Source organism: Panthera uncia, chromosome E1 (assembly GCF_023721935.1).
Source record: "Panthera uncia isolate 11264 chromosome E1, Puncia_PCG_1.0, whole genome shotgun sequence".
Taxonomy (NCBI): domain Eukaryota; kingdom Metazoa; phylum Chordata; class Mammalia; order Carnivora; family Felidae; genus Panthera; species Panthera uncia.
This window is the reverse complement of record NC_064814.1, coordinates 43,319,403-43,346,992: the sequence shown is the minus strand read 5'-3', so window position 1 is coordinate 43,346,992 and position 27,590 is coordinate 43,319,403. Positions and strand designations below refer to the sequence as shown.

The following is a 27,590-nucleotide window of genomic DNA, read 5'->3' as shown; positions in this document are numbered from 1 at the left end:
ACTTAGCTAGTCATATTATATGAGTTGACTGGCTATTCTGAAAATTATTATTGTATTAAAATATGTATTAGGGAACCACAACGTGCCTGCCTAACATTGTATGGAACATACACATTTACAGAATTTCCCTTTTGAGAAATTGCATTCTAAGGCACATGATGCCATACAAAACATGTACTGACATATATGTGTTATACACACACACACATCTATGTACACACATACATGTCACCTTTAAGATTCATCAAGACCACGTTCCTTGATCTTCGGGTCTAGTAGCATATGTGCACAAAGATGTATGTGGACAGATATTTACTGATCCACTGGTGAAATCAGAAAAAAAAACTGGAAAACTGGAAAGAGCTTAACTGTGCAGCAACAAAAATGATTAAATCATAGCACATTCATTATTTGAACTACAATCTGGTCATTGAAAAGGATTAAGGAAAACTCAATGTATGCTGTATTAGTCCATATTATCCAGAGAAATAGAACCAATATATACAGTGATTTATTATAAGGAATTGGTTCACATGATTAGGGAGGCTGAGAAGTCCATATCTGCACTCCGCAAGCTGGACCCAGGAGAGTTGATAGCAGAGTTCCAGTTTGACTCCAGAGGCCTGAGAACTAGGAGAGCTGAGGGTGTGAGTTCTAGTCTGAGCCCAAAGGTGGAGAAGACTTGTGTCCCAGCGTGAAGACAGGCAGAGAGAACAAATTCTCCCTTACCTCACTTTTTTATTCTGTTCAGGCCTTCATCCAATTAAACAAGACACACATGGGGGAGGACAATCTCCTGATTCGCATGTAAATCTCGTCCAGACACACCCTCACAGACACATCCATAATGGTGTTTAACCAAATATCTGGGTACCCGCATCCCAGTCAAGTTGATACATAATACCAAACATCACAAGTCAACCCTTTGTCAACCTGGCACCCATAAGCGTCTCCTTAAACCATGCTTACTCTTCAAAGAAGACAATGACAAGATCATAATTCCACCTAACATGATACAAATATCCTGTGTATAAATAAAAACACACTAACCTCTTCCCCATAAGAGGTAAAGTTCTTGAGTGACAGACATTTACTCCTCTCCTTATCTAGTAACTTGAATACAATAATTTTAAATTAACAATACTTAAATATATCTTTTTTTTTTAATGCTTATTTATTTTTGAAAGAGAGAAAGAGAGAGGGCATGAGTGGAGGAGGGGCAGAGAGAGGAGACACAGAGCCTGAAGCAGGATCCAGGCCGTGAGCTGTCACCACAGAGCCTGACTCAGGGCTCAAACTCATGAACCATGAGATCATGACCTGAGCCGAAGTCGGACGCTCAACCGACTGAGCCACCCAGGCGCCCTAATACTTAAACACAGCTTATGTTACGTTATAAGTGAATAAGAGAGGTAATAAATAAAGATGTTTGCCAAACATATATGTATCCACACATATTTATAACAATATAAGATAATGACAATCAAGTGGACACATAAAATTAACCATCACATACACTAACATGAAATATCTCTAAAAATGTAGCATGAGAGAAAGTAAGGTGCACACTAGGTAGGAAATATGAAGCTACCACCCACAGATTTTTAAGTGGAGAAAAAATACACATATGCACACACAAATATGCTTATATGTGGATGAAATACATCTGGAAAGACATTTAAGAAATAGTAACAGGTTGCTTGGGGAAGGAAATTGAAGGACTGGAAATAGGTGTGAGAAAAATCCAGAGGGTTATTATTTTAAGCCCAAGAAAAAAAACTTTTTAAATTTTCAAATAAGGACTTATTCAAAAGATAAGATACTAGGGCCACCTGGGTGGTTCAGCTGGTTAAGCATTCGACTTCAGCTCAGGTCATGATCTCACGGTTTGTGGGTTGAAGCCCTGCCTGGTGCTCTCTGCTGTCAGTGTAGAGAGCCTGCTTAGGATCTTCTGTCTCCCTCTCTCTCTGCTCCTCTCCTGGTCTCTCTCTCTCTTTCTCAAAAATAAAGAAAAAATTTTTAAAAAAAGGTAAGATACTATAAGTGGAGAAAAAAATATGAAAGTACATCAGGACAGGGGCGCCTGGGTGGCTTAGTTGGTTGGGTAGCCGACTCGACTTTGGCTCTGGTCAGGATCTCACAGTTCATGGGTTTGAGCCCCGCATCGGGCTCTGCACTGACAGCAAGGAGCCTGCATGGGATTTTCTCTCTCCCTTTCTCCCTGCTCCTCCCCTGCTCGTTCTCTCTCTTTCTCTCAAAATAAATAAATAAACTTAAATACACACACACACACACACACACACACACACACAAATAAAGCACATCAGGACATCTCAGAATGAAAGAGAAAAAAGGTCTTATACCAAAAAAAGGTATAAGCGGGGGAGGGGCAGAGAGAGAGGGAGACACAGAATCCGAAGCAGGCTCCAGGCTCTAAGCTGTCAGCACAGAGCCCGATGTAGGGCTTGAACCCACAAACTGTGAGATCATGACCTGAGCCGAAGTCAGACACTTAACCACTGAGCCACCCAGGCGCCCCTAATTGTGAGTTTCCTTTAAAAGATTTCACCTGTAGATGAATGCTGTATCACAGCTTTTACATGTTTTATCTGTCCCTTTTAAAAAAGGCTGGTCTTTTGGGAGCCTGGGTGGCTCAGTTGGGTAAGCATCTGACTTCGGCTCAGGTCATGATCTCGCACCAACTTCGTAGGTAACTTCGGGAAGTCACCATTATTGTTCTTTTCACTGTTCATTTCATCTCCCAGCAAAGCAGGAGGAGGCCTCTAGTTTCTGAAGCCTCCTAACGCTTTCCTGAGTTGGAAGCGTAAGGTGCTAGAAAAACATTATGCACATTTCCATCGTTTCCAATACTTTTCAGATCAAGCCAGGATCACAACTTGGCATCACTGTGACCCTAGCGCAGACACCGCAAAGTGGATGGTTCATTAACCAAGTCTGAAGTAGGTCCTAGCAATCCACCAGACTGCCAGATTGTTTGCCAGATCTCCAATAGCTTTGTGTAAGCAAAGCCAAAGCAACAGCACAAGAGATGGTAAGCAAATCTGGATTGCTGGGTATGAGCAAGTAAAACCTCCAAACAATTACGCTGTGGGAGAAATTTGTTCCAGAGCATTAAGACCACCCACCAGAATCAGGCTATCGTCTAAGGATCTCTCACTGGAAACAGCACAGGATGCCTTTGCTCTTACCATAGCTATTGTAGGTCATAGGGAAAAGGCAAAAAGAATTAAGAAATAATAATAACAAATATTTTCTAACAGTTGTCCTTGACTGAGTAGAGGGCACAAGTCAAAGAAATGACACACAGTCAAAAAGTCCAAACTCATCTCTCAAACACTACAGATCACAAATTATTAAGAATGATTCTGAGCCATCACTTCTAGATCCAAAAGAGGTATGGAAAGCAGACAATTGGGAATGGAAATGTTCCAATGAGAGCAAACGTGGACTGAAGCCTATTTGTCTTCTTGGGCACAAGCTATAAAAGCAACATTTTGAGTTTAGATTTTATCCTGGCATGGAGAATTCTGAGCAGGGAATTAATCACGGTTCTGTGCTCAGAGATCACTCTGGATGCTTTGGAGGACAGCAAGGTAGTAGATATGAAGAACAACTAAAATTCTATTAAACGAAACCGACTAGAGCCCAAAATATGGCCGTGGCAATGGATATAAAAAAAAGGGGGTGCTTGGGGCGCCTGGGTGGCTTGGTTGGTTCAGCATCTGACTTTGGCTCAGGTCATGTTCTCACAGTTCATGGGTTTGAGCCCTGCGTCATGACAGCTCAAAGCCTGGAGCCTGCTTTGGATTTCGTGTGTCCCTCTCTCTGCCCCTACCCCACTCATGTTCTCTCTCTCTCTCAAAAATAAATAAGCATTAAAAAAAATTTTTTTTAAAGAAGGGATGGATTTGAAAAACAGTCAGATGGTATCTAGGGGATGCAGCATGCAAAGAGTTTAATCCTAATTAAATTCATGGAATCGCCATTTCACCTAGATGGGAAACTCAGTAAGACCACATTTGGGGAGGAAAATAAATTCTAATTTAGATCCACCTGAACCCAGTAGTCCCATAGAAGCTTCCACCTGTGGATGCCCAATAAAAGCCACACACACACTTAGGTGAGCTCTCTGGTCTGTCTCTCAGATCTGCTCCCCTGGCATCAGAGACCCTGATTTGGGATCCAACTCCACCCCCCCCCCCAACTGCTCCCCTGATAGGTTCAGGCTCTTCTGTGCTTTCTGAGGCCTCCTACTTGGCTTCTGCTCCCAGTTCATGGGCAAGAGTGTTTCCTGCCAACCCCCACACTGGTGCTGCCTCCTGAGACCTCAGAGAGCCCCCACCCCTGGGCCAAAGCCCCTTCTCCTGGGTAGGGGTGGAGGGATGGAAGTTCTTCTCTAAAGCCCAGGTTGGCCTCCGCATCCTGAATCCCAGACCTGCTTCCAATCCTACAAACTCTTCTTGACCTACACCTGAACAATCCATTTATTTATTTAATTTTTTAAGAAGTTTATTTATTTTGAGAGACAGCACAATGGGGGAGGGGCAGAGAGAGAGGGGAGAGAGAGAATCCCAAGCAGGCTCTGCACTGTCAGCGCAGAGTCGTACACGGGGCTCAAACTCACGAAACAGTGAGATCATGACCCGAGCCAAAACTAGGAGTCAGACACTTAACTGAATGAGCCACCCAGGTGCCCCCTGAGCAAGCCCATCTTATTCTTTAGTCTGATTGGAGGCCTGCCTGCCAGTGTTCCTTATAGATCAACAGTGCTCTCGAGTGGCAGGTGATCGATCAGCTGTCCAGGGGTTATAACGAATAATACAGAAGTGCGCTTGCCCTGTGCCCTGGCGACAGCAAAGCCGCACCCTGTGCTCCTCCCAGAAAAGCTCATTCTCAACCCAGAGGACCTCCAGCCTTTCTCCTTTGGCCATGAAAGTAGTATCAGGACATGGGGCTGTGCACTGCCCCAGCCCTTCTTGCAACCCTTGATGAAAAATCATGTTGTGCAGCCTTCTGAACTGAATAGCCACTGCGTACTTAGAGGGGCCTTTTTTGACCCTCATCCTCTGAGAAGGTGCAGGTAGTCCCTGGTGCTACAGTACTGCCTTTGGACCAAAAGCAAGAAGTGTACTTAAAAGCCCCAGAGGAGGGGCGCCTGGGTGGCTTGGTCGGTTAAGCGTCCGACTTCGACTCAGGTCATGATCTCACGGTCCGTGGGTTCGAGCCCTGCGTCAGGCTCTGTGCTGACAGCTCGGAGCCTGGAGCCTGTTTCAGATTCTGTGTCTCCCTCTCTCTCTGCTCCTCCCCTGTTCATGCTCTGTCTCTCTCTGTCTCAAAAATAAACGTTAAAAAAAAAATTAAAAAAAAAAAAAGCCTCAGAGGAGCTCCTGGGCCACATCTTGTCCACACAAGGGGTCCAAAATGATACCAAACATGGTGTTACATTCATGGAAGTAAGAAGCCCTCTCTCTCTTTTATTATTATTAGTAATCTCTACATCCAACATGGGGTTCAAACTCACCACCCGGAAATCAAGAGCCACATACTCTACTGACTGAGCCAGCCAGGCGTCCCAGAGGCCCTCTCTTTCTAATCATCAGTCAGGATTTCCTGGAAATTTCCTACACATTACCAGCACTTCATGTCTTACTTTTCTGCCTTATTTTCCCTCATTTACCGGTTTCCTCAGAAATAGGAAGGTGTTCTCGGTTCCCAAAGCTTGCTTGTAGTGAGTGGTATGCTGGCAGATGTTGAACAATAATCACAGAAAAGCTTTGACTTACAACATTTACTGATTTCTATGGTGTAAATATTTCCATCATGGCCAACTTCAAGCCACCAACATGATGTCACTGATCACAAAGCTGAGAAGAAATGCCAGCAGGACACCCATTAAGGAGCATTTCTATTACACGGGTACAATAAGCATTAATAGCCTCAAGGGCACAGACGATAAGGCTGGTTCACAGGCTCCTCCAAGGCTTCCCAGGTGTGATCTGAAACCGGCCCCCACACAGGGAGCAGGGAGAGACCGAAGCAAGAGGCAGGCCACCAGGCTGCTGGGTGGAAAGTTTAATAAGCAAGGGAACGAGGCTAGTCATGGGAAGCCACGAGGTGCAGGTCTCCACGCCCACTCACCACACTCACAAGTTGACACAGAGGCCTCACCTGGGTTCAGTCATGTATGCCGTCCAGTTGTTCTGAACACCACTGAACTACCTCAAGGCTGTGTCCTTGGAGCAGCCTCTGGGAGTGAGGGCGTCCAGCAGAACCCACATTCCAAAACCAGAGGAGGGGCTGAGGAGCCTCCGAGGGCCTGGATCCAGTTCACTGGTCATCAGCAGTCACGTTTTCTCCATGACCTCCCCCAACAAATAAGAAAGTGGAGTAAAATATTCAGGAAGTGAGGAGTTCTGAGTATATATTGCCTTTATTTTTAGTAGGATTTAATGGTAAGTGTATATAATTTAAAATAATGGCCATGCTTAGTGGTCCTGAGTGGCTCGGCCAGTTAAGTGTCTGACTCTTTGATTTCGGCTCAGGTCATGATCTCATGGTTTGTTAGCTTGAGCCCCTGCATCGGGCTCTGCGCTAACAGCGCAGAGGCTGCTGGGGATTCTCTCTCTCTCCCTCTCTCTCTGCTCCTCCCCTGCTCGTTCTCTCTCTCTCTCTCTCAAAATAAATAAATAAATAAATAAATAAATAAATAAATAAATAAGAACTATGGCCATGCTTAATAACCAGTTAAAAGAAATCCCAAAAATTCAATAATCAGTTCTTATGAACAAGCTGGAGCTGGCCCCGGCACCCCACTGCTGGTAACAGACTCTTCCGGAAATCCATGGCTGGGGCAAGGGTGAAGAGTAAGACCAAACTTTAAGAGGATGTCAAAAAAACTCAATAATCAAGAGAAATACTATTTTATTTTATTTATTAAACAAATAAATTTGTTTATTTATTTTTTACTTATTCATTTATTTAAGCAATCTGTATCCCTAACATGGGGCTCGAATTTACCACCTCGAGATCAAGGGTCACATGCTCTACCAACTGAGCCAGCCAGGTGCCCCAAGATAAATAATATTTTAATGCAATGTTTTTTTTTTTTTTGTTTTTTTTTTTATTTATTTTTGGGACAGAGAGAGACAAAGCATGAACGGGGGAGGGGCAGAGAGAGAGGGAGACACAGAATCGGAAACAGGCTCCAGGCTCTGAGCCATCAGCCCAGAGCCCGACGCGGGGCTCGAACTCACGGACCGCGAGATCGTGACCTGGCTGAAGTCGGACGCTTAACCGACTGCGCCACCCAGGCGCCCCTAATGCAATGTTTTAAAAACCAAAATTATGAAGAAAACAATCCATGATGAGCAATTTACCAAATTTTAAATAGAGGATCAGTGGGAACTTTGAGGGTGTGAGCCTGGAACCGGGGTGGTGGGGGGGGGGTTGTCCACCAAGTGAAGTCACCTATCTAATGCAGAAAAGAGAGTTCAACCTGGAAAGAGAGTCTTATTTTTTTTAATGTTTATTTATTTATTTTGAGAGAGAGAGCGAGCAGCGGAGGGGCAGAGAGAGAGAATTCCAAGCAGGCTTTGCCCTGTCAGGGCAAAGCCCGGCTCGGAACTCAATCCCAGGAACTGTGAGATCATGACCTGAGTGGAAATCAAAAGTCAGGTGTTTAACTGACTGAGTCACCCAGGTGCCCCTGTTATCTCAAAGTTTTAGAACCTCAAGAGATAAGGATCACCAAAGAAAGTTTTCAGAAGTCTAAACTTTATGCCATTAGTAATAAAGCAGTGATTATTATTCACAATCAAATTAGCTACACTGATTTTTCAGCCCTCCTCTAGAAATGTTTATGTTATTCTTTTTGCTTCAAAAGTCCAAACGGTAGAGAATTTATCCTGCCTCTCTTAGAGGAGTGGACAGAGGGAGGTTCCTCACAGGACATGGCTTGACCACTGCTTCCAAGAAGTGGAGTGATTTGATAATGTGCTTTTGAAAACCCACATGATTAGATAGAAACCATTTTTAATATAAATGATTTTCAATCACAACTTTATTTGAGATATTGAAAGGTATTACTATATATGTTAAATATCAAGTAACAAGGTAGCAAAATATCTTAGGATTTGGAGAAAAGTGTATGAACTTTACAAGAAAAAAACACCTTATGCTTTCGGGTGCTTTGGTGGCTTAGTTGGTTAAGCATTTGACCTTGGGTCAGGTCATGATTTCCTGGTTCATGAGTTCAAGTCCCGCATCGGGCTCTGTGCTGACAGCTTGGAGGCTGCTTCAGATTCTGTGTCTCCCTCTCTCTCTGCTCCTCCCCTGCTCACGTTCTGCCTGTCTCTCTCTCTCAAAAATAAACATTAAAAAAAAAACCACTTTGTCCTTTTGATCCTTTGCTTTCTTGTAACTTGAATGGATTCTCTTTAATTTTTTTTAGGTTTTAAAATTTTTTATTTTTTTAAAGTTAACATGCATAAAAGGAAACTGAATAACACAAGAAGCAAAGAACAAAGTCATCCATAATCACAAGCAGTTTACCAGCAGACTTCTAGGTCTTTAAATTTTTTTAATTTTTATTTATTTTTGATAGAGAGAGACAGAGTGTGATCAGGAGAAGGGCAGAGAGAGACAGAGATACAGAATCCAAAGCAGGCTCCAGGCTCTGAGCTGTCAGCACAGGGCCCAATGTGGGGCTTGAACTCATGAACCGTGAGATCATGACCTGAGCAGAAATCAAGAGTCGGATGCTTAACCGAATGAGCCACTCAGGCAACCCAGTCACTTCTTATTAATATCTTCTTCTTCCATGAGTTTCTCAGACACCATATTTCCATCCTCAGCTCCTAGAGATCCTTTGGCTTTGGAGGTCATGGGCCAAGGCCCTTTAAAAAGAAAGACACTTGTCTAGTACCCACTATCTACAGTGAATCAGTTGGCTATTCAGAATATCTATGTGGCCATACCTCCTGCCAGCAACAGGACTATTCAGATTACTCACCGTTACCAAATTCATATACAGTTCAAATCCACATAGGACACAATGCACTTTCCACTAGGACCTCCTTATTCTATCCCACTTGTGCTATTTCTTTGACTCTTGGGCTCCTGCGGCACGCTGAGAGAACTACAGGCGAGCTGGGGTCTCCTGGCCACCTGGGGTATGATATGACCAGACCCTCCTCCCATTCATCCAGAGTCCTTTCAAGTGATGAGTCAGATACTCAGACACTCAGAGTGTTCTGACTCTCCCTACAACACTTCCCATGAAGGGTTCATTTTTAACTGCCTCCTGTTCTCTCTGACCCACTGAGATGCTCCCCCTATCCTTGTGGCCAGAACAGACATCTTGGAGTGGGGAACCAACCTGTCATATGAGGCTGCTGGACTCCCCATGATGCCAGGGCCAGATAAAGTCCCTAGACTACCGGCAAAGGTTCAGCCCAGGGAAACAGACATGGGAAACCACTTCTCACTTTCAGAATATACTTGAAGAGGTTCAAGTTTTCCATCAGGTGAAACCCATTCCACCTATGGAAGGAGATGGGTGGGTAGAGAGAGATACCAGATCAGTGTCTGTAACTGTTCTCTCCCCATCTATGATCCAGGCCAAGGATGTTCTGTAAAAGGCTCCCTCCTTCATGTGCCTTGGCCACATGAAATTTCTCCACGTGCTGACCTGGATCTCACCGGAACTCTAATGCATACCTTCATCTGGGGATTGATTATTGCTCTCTAATTAGCCCCATGGGTTAATTATTTAAACCATCCCTTGCTTTCCAAGGCTGCCTTGCCTGGGACTTGCCTGTGGCTGGGGTGGGGGGGGGGGCTGTCCCAACTTCTCTCAAATCCATCTGTGGCTCTTACAACCTCAGCATGAATCAGAGCCCTGGGCCCCTCACTCATCTGGAAGGAAAGGGTGGCTAGCAGGGTGTGTTGAGTTAGAGGTGCCTATGGGAAACGTCTGGTTCTTGTGCTTGTAAGAAAGGTCTAAGTTGGAGATGAGGATTTGGGAGCCATTAATGCATTAGAGATGGCAGTAGAAGCCACAAGGATGAGTTGCTCCGGTGGAGTGAGTTGCATGAGAAGAGAATAAAGGATGAAGCCCTGGAGGACCAACAAGAAAAGGTCAGGCAGAGGTGCCTGCAAAGAAGACTGAGCAACTGGAGAGGCTGCAGCAAAACTAGGAGAGAGAGGTGCTCACCAAAAATACGGAGAAATCTCTGAAAAGGAGGGAGGAGGGGCGCCTGGGTGGCCCAGTCAGTTAAGCCTTGGACTTTGGCTTAGGTCACGATCGGTTCATGGGTTCGAGCCCCACATCTGGCTCTGTGCTGACAGAGCCCACTTCAGATCCTCTGACCCCTCCTCTGTCTGCTCCTCCCCCACTCATGCTCTCTCTCTCCCTCTCTCAAAAATAAATAAACATTAACAAAAACTTTTTTTAAAAAAAGGGGGTGCCTGGGTGGCTCAGTTGGTTAAGCATCTGACTCTTGATTTCAGCTCAGGTCATGATCTCACAGTTTGTGAATTCAAGGCCCTAGTCAGGCTCCACACTGACAGTGCACAGAGCCTGTCTGCTTGGGATTCTCTCTCTCTTCCTCTCTCTCTGCCCCTCCCCTGCTCATGTTCTGTCTCTCTCTCAAAATAAGTAAATAATTAAAAAAAAATTTTTGTTTTTAAAGGAGGGGAGGGCACTGGGTGGCTCAGTTGGTTAAGCCTCTGACTCTTGATTTTGGTTCAGGTCATGATCTCACTGTTCGTGAGTTCGAGCCCCACATAGATTCTGTCTCCCTCTTTCTCTGTCCCTCCCCTGGTTGCTCTCTATCTCTCTCAAAATAAATAAAAATAAACTGTAAAAAAAAAAAAAAAAAAAATGAGGGACGAGTCAACAGTGTCAAATGTTGAGAAGTCTAGTAAAATGAGGTCTGAATTAGATTCAACAACTGGGAATCCACGCGGGACCTTCAGAGCAGCTCATTTAGCGGCCTGGTGGGGACAGAAGCAGGGCAAATCATACGCTGTGCTTGGCTGCACAGAGCACTCTGGGTACCAAAGAAGCATCTCTGCCTATGTTGCCTGGCAACGCTCACCACCTCTGTTTGCATTGATGTTTCTCTTAGCTATTACACTCAAATAATACACTGCTGGATCAGTGCGACAGTATGGGATCTATTTTAGTACCATAAAAGCTACTGTAAAAGTTTTTCTGGGTTCATATATAGTACTATTTCACAGTTTACCTTTAGATTCTGAGTTTGCAAGCTGGTAAACACTTTAATTGGTTTAACATAATATAAATCAGGCTTCCCATGGCAATGCTAGCCCTACGTCCCCAATTCCACTGACAACAACTGGCTGGAGGGAGTAGCAGCCTCAGCCTTGAGCTCTCCATCTGGCCATTCGCCTCCACCTCCTACCATCCTTCCGATTTTTCTTATACTTGGCTAGCTTAGCTCATTTGCTCACTCATTTGTTGGGCCCCTTCTCTCTCCTCAAAGGTTTAACTGTCAAACAAAACATATATTGCATACATTTGTACCACGCTTTCACACTTATTTACAAAACACCTTCCATCATTTACCTCTCATAACCCCCTTCTTCAAGGAATGATTAGGCTCGAAAAGCAGTGGCGAGGCGCGTGCGTCCCCTGCCGTCACTCCGGCGCTCTGCAGCCTCGCGGGCGTGCTACCGCTCCCCACCCGGTCAAGAGTTCCAGAGGAGGCCGCCAGGCGAGTGCCCGCGCAAAGCTTCCTGGGAAATGCCTGGCCTACAAATCCCGGTACCCCCCGCGCAGCAGGCCCGAAGCAGAGGGTGCTTTCTGTGAACTCTAAATCTTGTTTGTCAGTGCCACTGGATACTGCACGAGACCGATTCAGTATTCCCAAGAGGCTTTGGGGGAACATATCTCTTCCGCCCGGTGCGCACGAACGGACTTTACTTCCGCAGCTTCTTGGTCTTGCTGGTCGTGGCGAATCTGCCGTTGCGTCACGGTGGCTAGGCGCGCAGGCCCTCAACGGGAAGCTTGCGGAATCTGCTGCGGGAAGAACACCCGGGTTTCTTAAGCATCTGCAGTCATGGCGGCGACTGCCCCCAGTGCGGGGGGCTCCGCGACTGAGGCGGCGGGTTCCGACGAAGCCCCGCTACAGTACAGCCTTCTTCTGCAATACCTGGTGGGCGACAAGCGTCAGCCCCGGCTTCTGGAGCCTAGTAGTCTGGGTGGGATCCCGAGCCCCACCAAGAGTGAGGAACAGAAGATGATCGAGAAGGCAATGGAAAGCTGCGCCTTCAAGGCAGCGCTGGCCTGCGTGGGAGGTGAGGCAAGATTGGGGGGCGGGGGGAGCATTGGGAGGCTGAGGGCTTGGACGGCAGAGGGGTCCTCTGCCAAGAAGACCACGCGCCTGGGAGGCGAGGAGCCTGTGGACATCGACCTTGACTACACCCCTGTCTCGATCCATGAACTCGAGTAAACCCACTCTAAGCCCTGAGGTTAGTTTTCGCCTCTGGAAATTGGATCAGAGAATCGGTATTGTTCGGGCCGGGGCCTGGAGGTTGTTTATAAAATGGTTGGCTTCGTTCATTCATTCGTTGATTCGCTTTTAAATAAGGATTCTTTCAACAAATTGTCATAAGCAACTATCACATGCTTGGTAGTGGAGGGACAGGGGGAGACAAGACAAGAGCCTGGTTCTCATGAAGCTAACATTTTAATATATAGAGAAACAAGAATGTTGAGAACGACCTGGCAAAAGAGTGCTGCAGACAAACGGGAACAGCAAATGCAAAGGGTCTGGTAGGAACCAGTCTGAAGTCTGAAAAACGGAAAGGCCATTGACGCCAATGTGATTAGATGGCGGTGAACAAGGGGGAAAGACGTCTGGCGTTGGCCCTTTTCTTTTTTCCTTTTTTTTTTGTTTTTGTTTTTGTTTTTGTTTTTTTCTTTTTTAAACCTTTTGAGGATTTGAGAATGTATGGTGTGCCTCTTGTAAAAAGGTTGGCCACATCTGCAGAGGAGTTGAAATCTCATTGAGAATGAAAGACAATCCAGAAACAAATATGGCGAGAGTTGCAGATGTAAAGTATAGTTGAAAGCAAAGAGAGGGGTTTTGTTTGGTTTTGTTTTGTTTTTGGTTTGGGGAAGGCTACAAGAGGAGGTGAGATTGCAGCTGTTATCTTAAAGGATTGAGAGAATGGGAGTAGACTAAGAGGAAGAGAAATGTCCTTTCAAGTTGCAAGTGGGGTTGAGTATTTGGGCCTTTTGCCTATAGGCATTAGGGCGGTAATTGATGAACTTTTGCCTATAGGCATTAGGGCGGTAATTGATGAACTTGATGACCCAGCACTGAATGTAGTGAAGCAAAGTCTGGTGCTTCGGGAGACCATATAGGGAATTGGCTAAAGTGAAGCTCTGTGAGGCCTGGCCTCGTTCTTTGTTCATCATTGTGCCTGACTCTAATACATCACTTGCATATTTGTTGAAATGATGAATAAGTCTTTGTAGTGCCCCAGGGTGGAAGTGATAAAGGCCCTAGACTAGGATGGTAATTGTGAACGTAGGGTTGTAGAGGAAAGCAAAGAGGCAGTCAGAAATGCCCTTGAGGGGGAGCCTGGGTGGCTCAGTAGGTTAAGCAGCTGGCTCTTGGTTTGGGCTTGGGTCATGATCTCACGGTTTGTGGGATCGAGCCCCAAGTGGGGCTCTGTGCTCACAGCACAGGGCCAGCTTGGGATTCTCTCTCTCCCACTCTGTCTGCCCCTCCCCTGCTCTTGCACACTTACGTGCACTCTCTCTCTCAAATAAATAAACTTTAAAAAAAAAAAGAAAAGAAATACCCTTGAGGTTTGAAGTGAGAGTGACTGGAAAGAAGGAGCCATAAGTAAGAAAGTCTGGACGGGAGATGCCCATGATTTCATTAAACATTGACCGTGATGTGATGAGAGGACATGTATATGGAAATGCCCAGCAGGCTCAGGAAGGCTCAGGGAGATGGGGACAGCACTGTAGGATTTGCCACTTGGCAGCTTTGTGACCTTAGGGAAGTTATTCCCTGAGCCTCAGTTGCTTCAGCTACAGAATGGAGAGGATAATAGTATGTACCTCATGGGACTATTGTGGAGAATAAATGAAGCTGTGACTATAAAGTGTCAGAGTACTTGGCACATGGTACTCAGCGACAGTTATGAATGTCACCATTGTCACGGGAGTGGTATGCAAAGTTAACAGCTGAATGTCTGAGTATAGACAGAATGAAAGGTTAAAGATTGAATCTTGAGGAATGTTAGACAATGAAAGGAGGAAGAGATCCAAAGGGAGGCCAAGAAGAAGCTGTCAGCAAGGTAGTTCTTAGCTTGTGTGATGTGGAAACCAGGTAAGTGGAGAGCTTGAGTGGCAAGGTGGAGTGAGGGGGCAGCAGGGAGCGTCCTCTTCGCTGGTGGCCATCCAAAATGTGCTATTCGAGTAGGACCTCATTACGGTAACCCAGAAAACATGCCAAAGAAATCTTCATCTCTGTTTGTTTTTAGGATTTGTCTTGGGAGGTGCATTTGGGGTATTCACTGCCGGCATTGATACCAATGTGGGCTTTGACCCTAAGGATCCTTATCGTACGCCGACAGCGAAAGAAGTTCTTAAAGACATGGGGCAGAGAGGGATGTCCTACGCCAAAAATTTTGCCATTGTGGGCGCCATGTTTTCTTGCACTGAGTGCTTGGTAGAATCTGTAAGTGTCTCTGCCTTCTGAGAAAGCCTTGCCTGTGCCATGTTATGACTTCTAAAGAGAAATGCTCTGAATGTTAATTAGAAAGCAGATCAGAAATGTCTGGTACTCGCTAAATTGAATTTCCATTAGTCCATAATGTAAACTTCTCGTGCATTTATGATTTGGGCTTGCGTTATTTTTTACTTCTTTTTGTAAGCTAGAAGTTAATGGTTTTATTTTTTTAAGTTTTTAAAATTCTAGTTAGTTAACATACAACGTAATATTAGTTTCAGGTGTACAATGTAGTGATTCAACAATTCCATACAACATGGGGCTCAAACTCACGACCCTGAGGTCAATATTCACACTGAGCCAGCCAGGCACCCTAACAGTTCTATTTTTAACTTTCTGAGGAAACTCCATACCCTTTTCCAGAGTGTCTGCACCAGTTTGCATTCCCACCAACAGTGCAAGGGGGTTCCCCTTTCTCCATGTCCTCACTAGTACCTGTGGTTTCTTGTGTTGTAGATTTTAGCCATTCTGATGGGTGAGAGGTGATACCTTGTTTAGTTTTGATTTGCATTTCCCTGATGATGAATGATGTTGAACATCTTTTCATGTCTCTGTTAGAAGTTGGTTAGGGGGGCCTGGGTGGCTCAGTTGGTTAAGTTTCCGACTTGGCTTCCACTGAGGTCATGATCTCACAGTTCATGGGATCGAGCTCTGCACTGGGCTCTGTGCTGGTAGTGTGGAGCCTGCTTGGGATTCTCTGTCTCCCTCTCTGCCCCTCCCCCACTTGCACTGTCTCTCTTTCCAAATAAATTAATAAAAAAAAAAAAGTTAGTTAATGATTTTATTTAAAAAAAATTTTTTTTTTTAATTTATTTTTGAGACAGAGAGAAAGCACAAGCTGGGGAGGAGCAGAGAGAGAGGGAGACAGGAACTGAAACAGGCTCCATGCTGATAGCACAGAGCCCGATGTGGGGCTCAAACCCACGAGCTGTGAGATCATGGCCCAAGCAAAAATCAGAAGCTTAGCCGACTGAGCCACCCAGGTGCCCCTAATGATTTTATTTTTTAAATTAAAAAAAATTTTTTTTATAATGTTTTTATTTATTTTTGACAGAGAGAATGAGAGACAGAGCATGAGCCAGGGAGGAGCAGAGAGAGGAGACACAGAATCTGAAGCAGGCTTCAGCCTCCAGGCTCAGATGTCAGCACAGAGTCTGATGCGGGACTCAAACTCATGAACTGTGAGATCATGACCTGAGCCGAAGTCAGACACTTAACTGAGCCACTCAGGCACCCCTAAGTTGTTTTTTTAATTAATTTATTTTTGAGAGACAGAGAGTGTGAGAGAGGGAGGCATAGAGAGAGAGAATCCCAAGATTGAGATGCTGGGCTCAGTCTCACGAACTGTGAGATGATGACCTGACCCCAAATCAAGAGTCCAGTGCTTAACCAATTGAGCCACCCAGGCACCCCAGAGGTTGGTTAATGATTTTAAAACCATGGGACTTATTGGAGAACCAAAGAGATTTTGATTACTTGTCAAATTGTACGCTTGGTTTCTGCACTCTGATACCACCTTCAGGAAGCATCCAAGAACACATTCAAATTAGGAACTATACTTTTGAAAGCAAAGAAGATTAGGTTTCCTTTGGGGAAGGACTAATTTGGCCAGCTAGAAACGCTGTGTTTTTTCCCCCTTAATCATCTTGTCTGGCTTGTTTCTTTGGCTCTAAACTGCACTTCTCCACCCACAGTACCGGGGAAAATCAGATTGGAAGAACAGTGTCATTAGTGGCTGCATCACTGGAGGAGCCATTGGTTTCAGAGGTTAGTAAACAACTCTCACATGGTTTTCTTTGTGGCTTCGGACAACATGCTGTAGTTAACATTTCCAAATGTATGAGTGTTTCAGGGACAGCCCAAGGCATATGTGGACACTTGATATTCTTCCCTCTGAGAAGTAAATCACATTTACTTTTGTATTAACTTCATTTTGGAAATTTCTAGTGTCTAGGTCACGATTTTTCATCTTTGGCACTATTGACATCTTGGACATGTAAATCTTTGCTGGAGGGAGAGTAGGGCTGTCCTTTGCATTGTAGGATGTTTAGCAGTAACCCTGGTCTCTACCCACTAGATGCTAGTAGCATCCCTTAGTTGACCACTGAAAGTGTCTCTAGACATTGCCAGATTTCCCCCAGGGGACAAAATCACCCATGGCTGAGAATCACAGAAGGATCTAGATCTTGGAACTGGGCTCACATTGAAAAGACGGGAAGAACTTCCTCCCAGTAATTCCTGGAATGTGTTGCTCTGCAGGATAAGTACGGAAGCATGGCTAGGTCTCACTCAGCTCCCGAGAGCCCACTTATTCCAAACGACAGGCCGTGCTGAACTCGCAGCTCTGTGCATTTCAAGTAGCTAAGACATTTTTGTTAATACTGTACAATTGTCAGTTTTAATATTGTATGTAAGTTATACAGTCATGTCTTTTCATGTTGAAGATTCTTAGACTCCTACCCGTGGAAAGCCAAATGTTAGGTTGTCAGCCGTAAACAACAAAGAAACCAGTCCCCTGCACTTCTCCCTGTTGGCGTGCCCGTCAAGAGTGTGATATGGGGTGTCAGTGTCCGGACTCTGCACACAGTGTCCATTGCTGGGCCGCTCTCCCCTCTGCCGTGCCCTGATTTACCCAAATAGCCTGCTTTCTCATTCTCTGAGAGGCAGGATGATTTGCTGTCCTTAAAAACTGCTTTTGCTCCTCTGACAGCCATTTGTGATTTATAGAGTAGCTTTTCCTCTGGTCTTCCCATCGCTCCGCTTTGTCAGGGACTCTGAGAAGCCTGGCTCCCTCTGGGACTGCTTTGATCACCTTCCCAAGAATTTATTTCATAAACAAATCAGGGTAACAGGCTGTGTGCTTTCACTTGCTTCCAAGGGCTGGTTCTCTTAACCAGTTTCCTGCCTGTGAGGGGCTATTTCATGAAGCTGCAAATAGTAATTCTTTGGAGTGAGAAAAGCCAAATGCACACTTATATAAAGCACACTAGAGTAGATTGTATACACAGCTCGTTGAAGTCTTGTGGATCTGATGGGTTTGTTGGATGACTTCGAATGCTTCCACAGTTTCTTGCATTCATGGGGCAGGCACACTCCTGAATGCGGCCTGTGTTCGTCACTACACGTAACGCCATTTCTGTTTGCTTTACAGCGGGCTTAAAGGCCGGGGTCATTGGTTGTGGAGGTTTTGCTGCTTTCTCTGCTGCGATTGATTATTACCTACGGTGAGAGTTATTGCCTCCAGGGAAGGACAGTGCCAGCCCAAGATTAGAGCTGTTCCGTGGAGGGCAGTTTCTGTACCACTCCGAGGCACTTGCTTCCGAGACCGAAGACCTTTGTTTTCCCTCGTGTAGTTGGTGTGGTGAGGGAGCCACCTGGCTGCTTTCTGCCCCCAGCCTCTGAGTGGCCATACTGTCTGCTCCTGGGTTCTAGCCACGCCTAGTGGGGGATGTGCCATGGCAGCCTCTCTCTCTCGGGCAGATCAGGAGTCAGTGTGATGACTTGTAGGAATTAAGCTCCCCAAAGCTCAGTCCTGACCACAGCTGGCCCTCTGGTTGTTTGGTGCTGGGAACAGAGGCGACTGGACGTACACCAGGAAGTTCGGAGCTCCAGGCAGTCATCCATCTCACACGAGGGCAGGGCACGGCGAATTTACACCTTCTCTCCCATTTTGTCATTATGTTTAGTGTTGTCTTTGTTTAAAAAAATTATATTACAGTTTAAAAGGTTGGTTAGTTTTGGGGTGGCAGAGGGGGGGATAATGACAGAGTGAGTCTTTGGTTCTGCCCCTGGAGCCGGAGTTGTCTTGTCCCCTCCTCTTCCACTTCCCATTATAAATAATAAAGGCCGTTCATACCATAAAATGAATGAATAAATAAAAGGTGGTTTATTTTTATTTTCAAATTTCACAATTCCCAAAAATGGTGCCAGGTAGCCCAGAGGTTGAGAAAGCACCTGAGCGTCTGGGTACATTTGATTCTCAGGGCTTGCAGAGGAGTGTTTTCTGAGTTTGTTACTTCAGCCAGGGCCTGCCCTCCAGGAAGCCCAGCCTAGCCATGGCCCAGGATGCATCGGAATTCCACGAATAAGCCCTGGCCTCTTCTAAAAACCCCACGGGCCGCCTGGTGGGAAGGCCAGCAGTCTGAGCCATGTTGGTTTTAGGCTCTGACCGCTGGACCAGGCCCAGCTCAAGGACACAACGTGCGCAGGGTCCCGCTGTGGTCCTGCTAAGTCACAGCAGCTTCTGGTGAAGATCGGCTGTTCACCACCACGCTCATTCTCTGGTATCAGGTTATGTATTTTTGTAAAACACATACTACAGATGTATTTTAACATCTTAGTGTTTTTTATTTGATCTAGTGGCCTTTTTCTGAAAACAGAAGCTCATCCTAATTGTGTGCCCTGGGGCAAAAGAAAATAGGCTTTTGGATCTGCCCTGAGACCTTTACTCCGGTGCTTCACTGATGACATGAAGGTGATGAGCTCAGGCTCTGCCACTTGGGGGCAGGCAGGTAGACTTTGTGGGGCTGTATAATTCCAGCCGCCTTCAGCCAGCAGTAACGCCTCCTGTTTTCTACTGCACGCTAACTTCTTCATCTTTTCTTTTTTCTTTGCTTTCTTTCCCCCCCTTCTGCTGTCTTCTAGCTCACCCACCCTTAACCAGAATTCACTCAGCTGACGTGTCCAGATGCCCTAAGTGTGAGTGTGTACATGAGTGATAATGTCCAACTCAGTTGGCAACACCTTCCTCTGGCTATGCATGCTGTTTCCTTTGCAATGAGTGTGAGCCAACGCATTCCTGTCCTTATGTGGTGAATTCTATATAATATCCCGTCCAGTCTCACAGGTGTGAGACTTCATTGCCCCTAGGCCAGCTGGAGTATCCTCAGGTCTGGGAACAAAAGAGTGTTTCCTATACAGTCCCTAAATATGTCACCTATAAGCACTTTGAGAGCAAGAACAGACACTCCTACCTGGCAGCTGTGATACCTGGCATCTTCTACCAGCCGGTCCAGAAAGTAGGGTCAGATACGCCAAATGAGGACAAGAAATGCTGCTTTCATGACCGCCTTGGACAGATGAGCCCTAGGCTGTCAGTAGCCATCACTTCAATAAGCCAAGCATTGTCCACATTGACTATTCAATCAAGAAAGGAGATGAATAGTTTCCTGTTTTAGATGGCTAAGGAGTCAGTATGAGCTCATAAACCAAACACCAATTTTCAGAGACATCTGTTGCTGATCTCCAGAATAAACAGTGTCCAATGGCTTAGGCTGGTAGGAACCTATATTAACCCTACTGGCTCTCCTAAAGGGAGGCAGGGCCCCCTAGAGGATCCAGCCTCTCCAACAATCAGACTAGGCCAAAAGGCTGCCCCAAAGACGCCCACTTCCAAGGAAAATGCAGAGAAGAGTTTACATAAAATAAGAAAACTCCCCTGGGATGGACAACTTTCTGCCATCTATTGGAGGCACACTGATGTCCAGGTTGTTGGGGCCTTTGTCCTTCATGAAAGGAATTGGTTAGTGACTGACCTGAGACCTCTGTGAAGCACACAGAGGGGGCTGGGCTCACCTCCCCCCAAGGTGCCACAGTCCCTGTAGGCTGAAGGGAAGCTCAAGGGAAGTTGACTAGGTGCACAGATTCCTGGGAGCTCCCATCTGGATGCAGCTGGAGGAGTTAAAATGTTTAGATTGGTGGTCTTCCCTGGACTACTGAGTATACAAATGTCCACACCACAGGGCTGGGTTGTGTGCAAATGTTGGGGCTTTGCATTTTTTTTATTGACATTTTCCTCTCACGTGGTTTACATCAATTTATAATAATCTACATAAGTTGAAACAGAACATAGACCAAAAAAAATATATCCTTACCAACTTAATTAAAGTGAAATATTAATGAAGGTTCCCATCCTACCTGTATCAGCAAAAACTGGCCGCCCACAGCCATTGCCAGCAGGGATGGGCGTACTGGGATTCCTGCAGCCTGTCAGCTGGGCTCCTGTTGGCACAGCCTGCCCGGCTGGGCACAGTGGCTGGGGATTCTGGGCTGCACGGTCCCTGACTCTCAGGAGAAACCATGGGCTACTTCCTTGATGCAACTTAGTCCATGTCTGGTACCTGCCCCTCCCCACCCTGGGGATGGAATTTATAAATATTCTGAGCCTTTTGCATTCCTCAGCCCCTGCAGCCTTCCTCCGGTTCTCAAGTTGCTTAAGCAAGTTTGGGGGGTGTGGTGGCTACCTGATGCTGAGAAGCAAATGTCTCTTGTTTCAGGGAAGTGGGAGGCACCCATTTTTTTGGCTGTAACTAGCTCTAACTGGTCCTCCAGTTCATTACCATTAATTAATGGCTTTTGGAAGCAGAAGCCTTCCATGCCATACACCAACTCCTGAGTGCAGAGACTCCTGGGATGGTCACAAGCTGGGATCTTTAGACTCAAATGGTGTTCTTTCTCCATCTCCTGTCCCAAGGAGCAGGGATCCTCGCTGAACCGCTAACAGGCAGCTATGTATTTCCCTCCTGTTAGGCATTTCTTTCCTCTGATGTGCACAGAATGTGTACCGTTCTGCCCAAGATTGGGCAACAGGTGTAAACAAGATCAGAAAGGGCCCTCCCTGCCTCTCACTGAGCAAACGTTCTACCTTTAGGTCCAGCGAACCCTTCTTTAAAACTCCGCCCTGAGCACAATCTAAGGGAACCGTTCTCTACTTCTCTGCCACATGGAGCCAGAGAGCCGTGTACTACAGCTCAAGCCTAGGAGTGTTCTCTGAAGCCACCTGCCACATGCTGGCAGCTACTGCTCAGGTGGGAGGAGATACCTCTCAGTCCTTTCAGTGTGGAGAAAGGGGTCTCCGAGCTGGGAACAGAACCTGCTGATCCTCTGCTCTGGGAAAGATAGTCAACAATGAAAGTCCCCAGCAAATCCCAGTCCCAAAAGAGGCAGCTGCCCATGACTCCTCATTCCTCCCCACTTCTGGAGTTGCCTAGAGTTCACCCAAAAGGCTGCATCTAGAAGCTGTGGGTGGGTGGGGAGGCAGCACCAGGATGACTGGCTACTACTGGACCTGGACCCTGCCTGTGCTTCCTAGGCCCTGGGGGACACACGGCCTCGGGGGCTGCCCTGTGGCAGTGCTTGGCTGTGGAGGATGTGTAACATCTAAGGCAAAGGTACCGCAAGGTACGAGAGGCGCCAGGAAGGACTGCCTCCTGGATGGAGCCTGCGTGTTTCTAGATACCTGCTTCAGCCATATTAGTTGCCCCCCTAGAGACCTGGCTCCACTACAAAAGCCACTATAATTCCTTGTTGCTGAGAGCCACTTCCCCCCAACTCGGGGTACCTGGTGCTACATGGCACCCCTCCGAATGTTCAACCTGTCTTGTTTCCTCAGTGGCCCGCCTCCCACCTCCCCTGATTCCTGACCCTCTGGCTCTCTTAATATTGGGTCACTTCTGAGTCTCTACGCTCAAAGGAAATAGAACACCAGGGGAAAAGGAACTGAAAAGCAGAAGAAACAGTGAAAGATGCCTCAGTGAAAGTAGGCAGGAGACAGAACAGATAAACCCCAGAAATGGAGATTGTCAGGTGGAAAATTCCAGAAATCTGCTCTCCAGCTCTGTGCTAAGCTGAGGATTAGTGTGAGTCTGTCCCCTTGTCCAACATTTGCACAGGCAGCAAGGCAAAGCAGGTGTGCTTCCACAGGTAGAGGACAAGGAAAGGGCTGGGGGCGGGGGGCAGCAAGCGGCAGCCTTTGACAAGCCACCACCGCCACCGCCACCCGGGGTCTCCTCAACTTTCAAAGTGATGGAGCAAAAACCAAGGCTGCACATGCATGTGGGCAGGCTGGGAGGAAGTAGAGGGTGGAGGAAACCCGAGGAGAGGCTGCCAGGAGACTGCAATCTGGGAGCAGGGCCAAGAGAGGATAAGCTGGCAGTGGTTACAGAGCGCAAAATAAAAGCCCTTGGACTGGACTCAGGAGGAAAGAAAGTGTTGGAGGAAATGAAAGAACAAAGCAGGCTGTCTGTATGCCCATACTGGGTCGGTCACTACCATTTCTGCATGACAAATAGACATAAAACAATTCCTGAACAGCACGGGGCATTAGACACAACTCGAGGTACAGAGGGCGGGGCCCGGGGCATGGTGGTGAGGCTGGGGGCTGGGTCAGCTGGCTTTGTACAAGGTGGCACGAAAGATGCACATATTCCAGTTCTTGGAAATCTGTGTCCCTTGGAGTCTGGAGTGCTGGGTTTGGGAGTTTTCTATTGTAGTCTTTCAAGTCTGTGTTGGGTCCCCCGGCTGGAGGGGCTGGCTCGGGCCGCCCCCACAGCTGATCCCACCTTGGGCTACACATCGGTAGAGAAGTACAGTGTGTTCCGCTTCAGTTCTGCGAAGGAAATGGGGGGGTGCTGCAGGTAGTAGAGGAGGACCTGGACCTGTGGGGGGACAGGGAAGACTCAGGCTGGGTCCCCGTCCTCCCAGCCTTCTGATCTGTTGGGAAGAAACGGTCCCTGCGCTGGGGTCACCTCTGTGCCTCTCCCCTCCCTGCCCTCAGGCCGCTTTGCCTCACTGGAAGCCCAGCTGTGCCTGCCTTTTGGCGGCAGCAGAGGGCACTGCAGGGCAGAGGGTCAGGGAGCCTGGGGCCACTTCCCCAACCTCAGTCAGAAGCTTCCAACCTGCTCCAGAGGTTGGCTTTGGCTGGGCAGCCCTGTCTCCAGACTGGACTCTGCCCTGAATCTTGTAGGGATTCCAGGGAAGCTTCCGACCCTAGAAGCAATCCTAGAGCTTCTACACATGAGGACAAGACCCCGGATGTTTCCTGTGCCCCTGAGCCTGTCTGGGCCCCTGGTCTAGGCTCAGCCTTTTTTTTTTTGTCATGCTGGTCCCGAGCCCTGCCTCCCTGGTGACATTCTGCAGACCACCTACCCCGCTGCTAAGGAGGGAAGGGGTGTGGGAGTCTGAGCTGTTCTCCCCGTCCCCCAGGGGAAGCTTGTCGCCCGCCTCTACCAGCCCCAGTTCCGGGCGGTGCTGGCGGTACCTGTGCCATGACGTCATGGGACCAGATGTCTGCAGCCGACGTGAGGTGTGCTTTGCTCTCCACTTCTGAGGGTCTCAGTAACGTGGGGCCAAACACAGTAGCCAGGTTGTGAAGGGACATTTTGTTGATGGGTTCCTTCTCAGCAACCCTGAAAGGGTTGGGGCAGGGGAGAAAAAAGAAGTCATTTCTCAGCAGCTGCTCAGAGCTCCAGACCGTTGGCCCGAGCTAGAAGAACTGGAAGGATTCCCAGAAGGTGGGTACTAGCCTCCCTCTCCTAGGGGTGGGGACCTCTTGGGATGGAGGGACTAAGCCAATGGACCAAGTCTCCAGCTATGTCCCTGCACATTCCTGTATTAGATTCTAGCTCGTGGGCCACCCCTTGATGGTAAACTGCCAGAGCCAGAGGGCCTGCCCCAACTCCCTTGATGATATTACAGATTCAAGAACTTTATAGTAACTCATACTCCTCACGGTCCTTTGGGCAGGAACTATCATCATCTCCAGCATACAGATGAAGAAACCAAAGGGCAGAGGGGTTAAGTGACTTGCCTGAGGTCACACAGCTAGCAAGTGGTAGAGCTGGGATGTGACCCCGCGCAGTCTGCCTCCAGAGCCAGTGCTCCTCGCCACTCTGTGCTCTACCCGTGATCGGTGAAGCTGGAGTGCATGGCCCAGAGGAAGAGCCACAGCGTGTGGGGCAGTGGCAGGGGCCAGAGGTAGGGAGCCAGTGCTCCGGCAGCAGTCACTCACTAGACCTGAGGTTCTTTGGCTGTGCTGTGGCAAGAACCACCCTAATCCCAGACGGAGCCCAGGGGCTCTCCTCCCATGCCTTTCCAGAAGGGTCTTCCTCATGGGACCCCGGAGTTGCCTCCCTTTGGATCGTTCTCTGCCTCTCTTGCATAAGAGGCCTCATGCTCTGTGGAAACTTCCCCTGAGTGGCAGCAGGGGCTGCCACCCATGGTACTGGCAGACCCAGTACCACCCAACGCATCAAAGAGGCGCTGGGCCTCCCTCCCTGAGCAGTGCCTCCTCCCAGCTCCCAACTATACCATCATTCCCAGCCTCTGGGCAAGAGCCACAATGCGCATGCTGACTGCTTTGGAAATGGGCAGACAAACACTGCCATGCCAGGAGGCAGCTGTGCGGCTGGCCCAGCCCCCTCAACACACACACACACACACACACACACACACACACACACACCAGCCAGGGGCCCAGATGTGGGAACAGACTGTGCCCAGTTCCCAGGGTGGAAAACCTAATGAATTTTCCCTTCCCACTCCTTCTCTGTGTGTCCTCCCCACAGTGCTCGCCAAACTATGGGAACTGGTTGGGGCTTCGGTCCTGGCCAAACCAGAGGGAAAATGTCTCATAATGGGAAAAACAAGACAGCAGCCCCAGGCGTTTCCAGGTCTCTGCTGGCCCTCTAGAGCTGGCCTGGCTGAGCTGCAGCCCGGAGCCTGGGCCTGAGGGCTAGAGCTGAGTTCAGGGAGGAGCCGGCCCTCGGCATGGCCCCAACTCAGGAGCTCCCTGGTCCTGGGTGACAAACAGATTTAAGGGACACCAGGACACTTTTTGTCCCCACTTACACCTGGACCAGTGCTGGGCTCAAAGGCGAATGGCGGGGACACCGTGAGGGCTGGTTTCAGTTCGGAACTTTGCAAGCATCAACTTCAGCAGCTCCCGGTTAGAGCTGACTACAGAAAGGGCGGGGGAGACGGTGGGGGTGGTGTGGGGGTGGAACTTAGTTTAGGACTGGGGACGTGCATTCTAAGGACAGAGTTGTTGCTAACCCCAAGCAAATCCCTGTGGACTGGGGCTCGGTTTCCCTGTTAGGTGAGGTGAGGGTCAAGACCAGTGCATTTCAAACTTTTTTGACTGTGACCCACAACAAACACACTTTACATCCGAACCCAGAACACGTGACCGCATGTAATCGAACAGAACCACAACATGCACGCTTACTGCCCACAGCATGCCCTATGCCGTCTGTTCCGTTCCATTTAAAAAATGTTATGGTGATTGAATGACCACTAACTGCAAAATCCATCTACAGTCCCTGGCTCTGACCCTGCCTTTCTAAGCAGTCTATGGCCCATACCTGAGGTCACTATTAGGACCCAAGTATTTCTCAAAACAGAAGAATTTGAGGGCAAGAGTTTGAAAAGCAAACCCTCACCCTGTTAGGGATGGCCCAGCAGAGGCCAGCGCCCATGAGGAAGAGCTGAGAAAGGGGGTCTCCCCTAGTAGATGTGTCCTCCCCAGCAGGGGCCTGCCCTGGGCTCCCTGCTCCCTCCCCCAATTGGGCCCCTGCTCATTACCTTTTCAAGTGTTCCAGCAGGAAGAGGAAGGTGATGAGGTTGGGGTCGGGCAGGGTGCGGAGCAGGTGCATCATGCAGTTTTCCTTGGCAGCAGGGTCTGACAGGGCTGGGGAGAAAGCAGGGAGAGGCTGGAGCTCAGCTCCCAGGTGGGCAGGCCCGAGCCAGCGCCCCTGTGGTCAGGAGGCTATGGGACCCTGAGGGAGAGCCTGGGCTGCCGTGCTCCCCTGAGGGGAGCAGACCCTGTAGGAAGGGCCTGGTATCTTCCCAAGGGTGGGCTATTAACAGCTAGTTCCTACAGAAGCCCCCACCCATGACCTGTAACTCAGTCAGGAGGTAGGCTGGTGGGGAGCAGGCACCCTTCCTCCCCTTACCACGTGGGCCTCTACAGCTCTTGCCATTCCCCATGCCTGGTCTAGAAGGCTAAGTTTAAAGAATGATGATACTGGCACGAATGTTTCCTCTCTTTCAACTGCCTCTGATGCTAGAGCACGGCAGTGAACAGCCTTCCCTTCCGTGGGGCTCTTCACTTCCTGCCGTGGCTGAAGCCCTGATCTGCTCCTGAAGGATGCAGGAGGGAGGAGGCAGGAGGGTGGAGGGAAGAGTGAGGAGGGAGGAGGGAGGAGGGAAGTGGTAGGAGAGAGGAGGGAGGAATCAGGAGGCAGGAGGGAAGAGTGAGGGAGAAGGCAGGAGGGATGCTCCCAGGCCTGGATTCGCCTGGGTGGGTGGAGGCTGGAGCCCTGCTGGCCGAGGCCCTCAGCCTCCACCCACCCATGGCATCAGTGAGAGCGAGGGAGTGCTCCTCTGGAAGGCTGGGTTCCAGCCATCTCAAGTGCACTCCAGCCAGGCTTGTCCTTGGCTCTGGGATGTTGGCCCTGACCACCCACCTCAGGGCACATTTCCCCGGATGCCTGGCTTTCCAGCAAGGAGGTCAGTATTCAAGGAGGAAGCACAGAGGGCAGCCCACAGGGGCAAGAGGAGAGAGGGGCAAGTGAGCGAGGGTCCACCTCTGGATCAGGCCCCAGCAGGTCACACCTCACCCTTTGGGCCACTCGCACGCAGCCCCGGAGCACTGGGCAGACCAACAAGCAAGGGAAGCCACGGATCTCTTGGTCCTCACTTTGCGGTCAGGGAAGTCTGGCTCAGCCCAGCCCTCGGGTCCCCCAGAACCTCACCGATGCCCTCCATGAAGGCTGGGTAAAGTCGGTCTGTGAGGAGGGGCTCGGGCAGCTCCCGGAAGTAGAGCTTGAGGGTGCCGGCGATGGCATTGATGTCCATGTCGCTCAGCATCAGCAGGATGTCCTTGTTATCTGCAGAGGAAGTGCGCAGTCAGGTCTGTGGCGGCCTGAGCCCCTCTCTTCCACATAGTCCTCATCTGGGCGGGTGGGCCTGTTCTGTCCCACACAACACAGCCAGGGGAGCCCCCCACCCACTCTGTGT

At 48.4% G+C, this 27,590-nt stretch overlaps 2 protein-coding genes across 5 annotated transcripts in view; one reads left to right on the top strand and one right to left on the bottom strand.

Annotated features, from left to right (window-relative positions):
• The first annotated feature begins 11,666 nt into the window (after window positions 1-11,666).
• On the top strand, window positions 11,667-18,762 carry TIMM22 (translocase of inner mitochondrial membrane 22). Its single transcript, XM_049637979.1, has 4 exons — window positions 11,667-12,342; window positions 14,548-14,744; window positions 16,490-16,562; window positions 17,947-18,762. Exons 1-4 carry the CDS (start codon window positions 12,105-12,107, stop codon window positions 18,021-18,023), a joined length of 585 nt encoding a protein of 194 aa, XP_049493936.1. The 5' UTR covers window positions 11,667-12,104; the 3' UTR covers window positions 18,024-18,762.
• A 405-nt stretch (window positions 18,763-19,167) lies between these two features.
• The window catches only part of ABR (ABR activator of RhoGEF and GTPase), a 182,090-nt gene continuing 173,667 nt past the window's right edge, over window positions 19,168-27,590 (bottom strand). For all 4 annotated transcript variants that reach the window (XM_049637954.1, XM_049637952.1, XM_049637953.1 and 1 more), the window contains 4 exons: window positions 27,326-27,460; window positions 26,154-26,259; window positions 23,833-23,980; window positions 19,168-23,230 (listed from right to left, as the gene is read on the bottom strand). In XM_049637954.1, coding sequence (XP_049493911.1) covers window positions 23,141-23,230; window positions 23,833-23,980; window positions 26,154-26,259; window positions 27,326-27,460 — 479 coding nt within the window. In that variant the 3' untranslated portion in view covers window positions 19,168-23,140. The remainder of the gene's footprint in view (window positions 23,231-23,832; window positions 23,981-26,153; window positions 26,260-27,325; window positions 27,461-27,590) is intronic.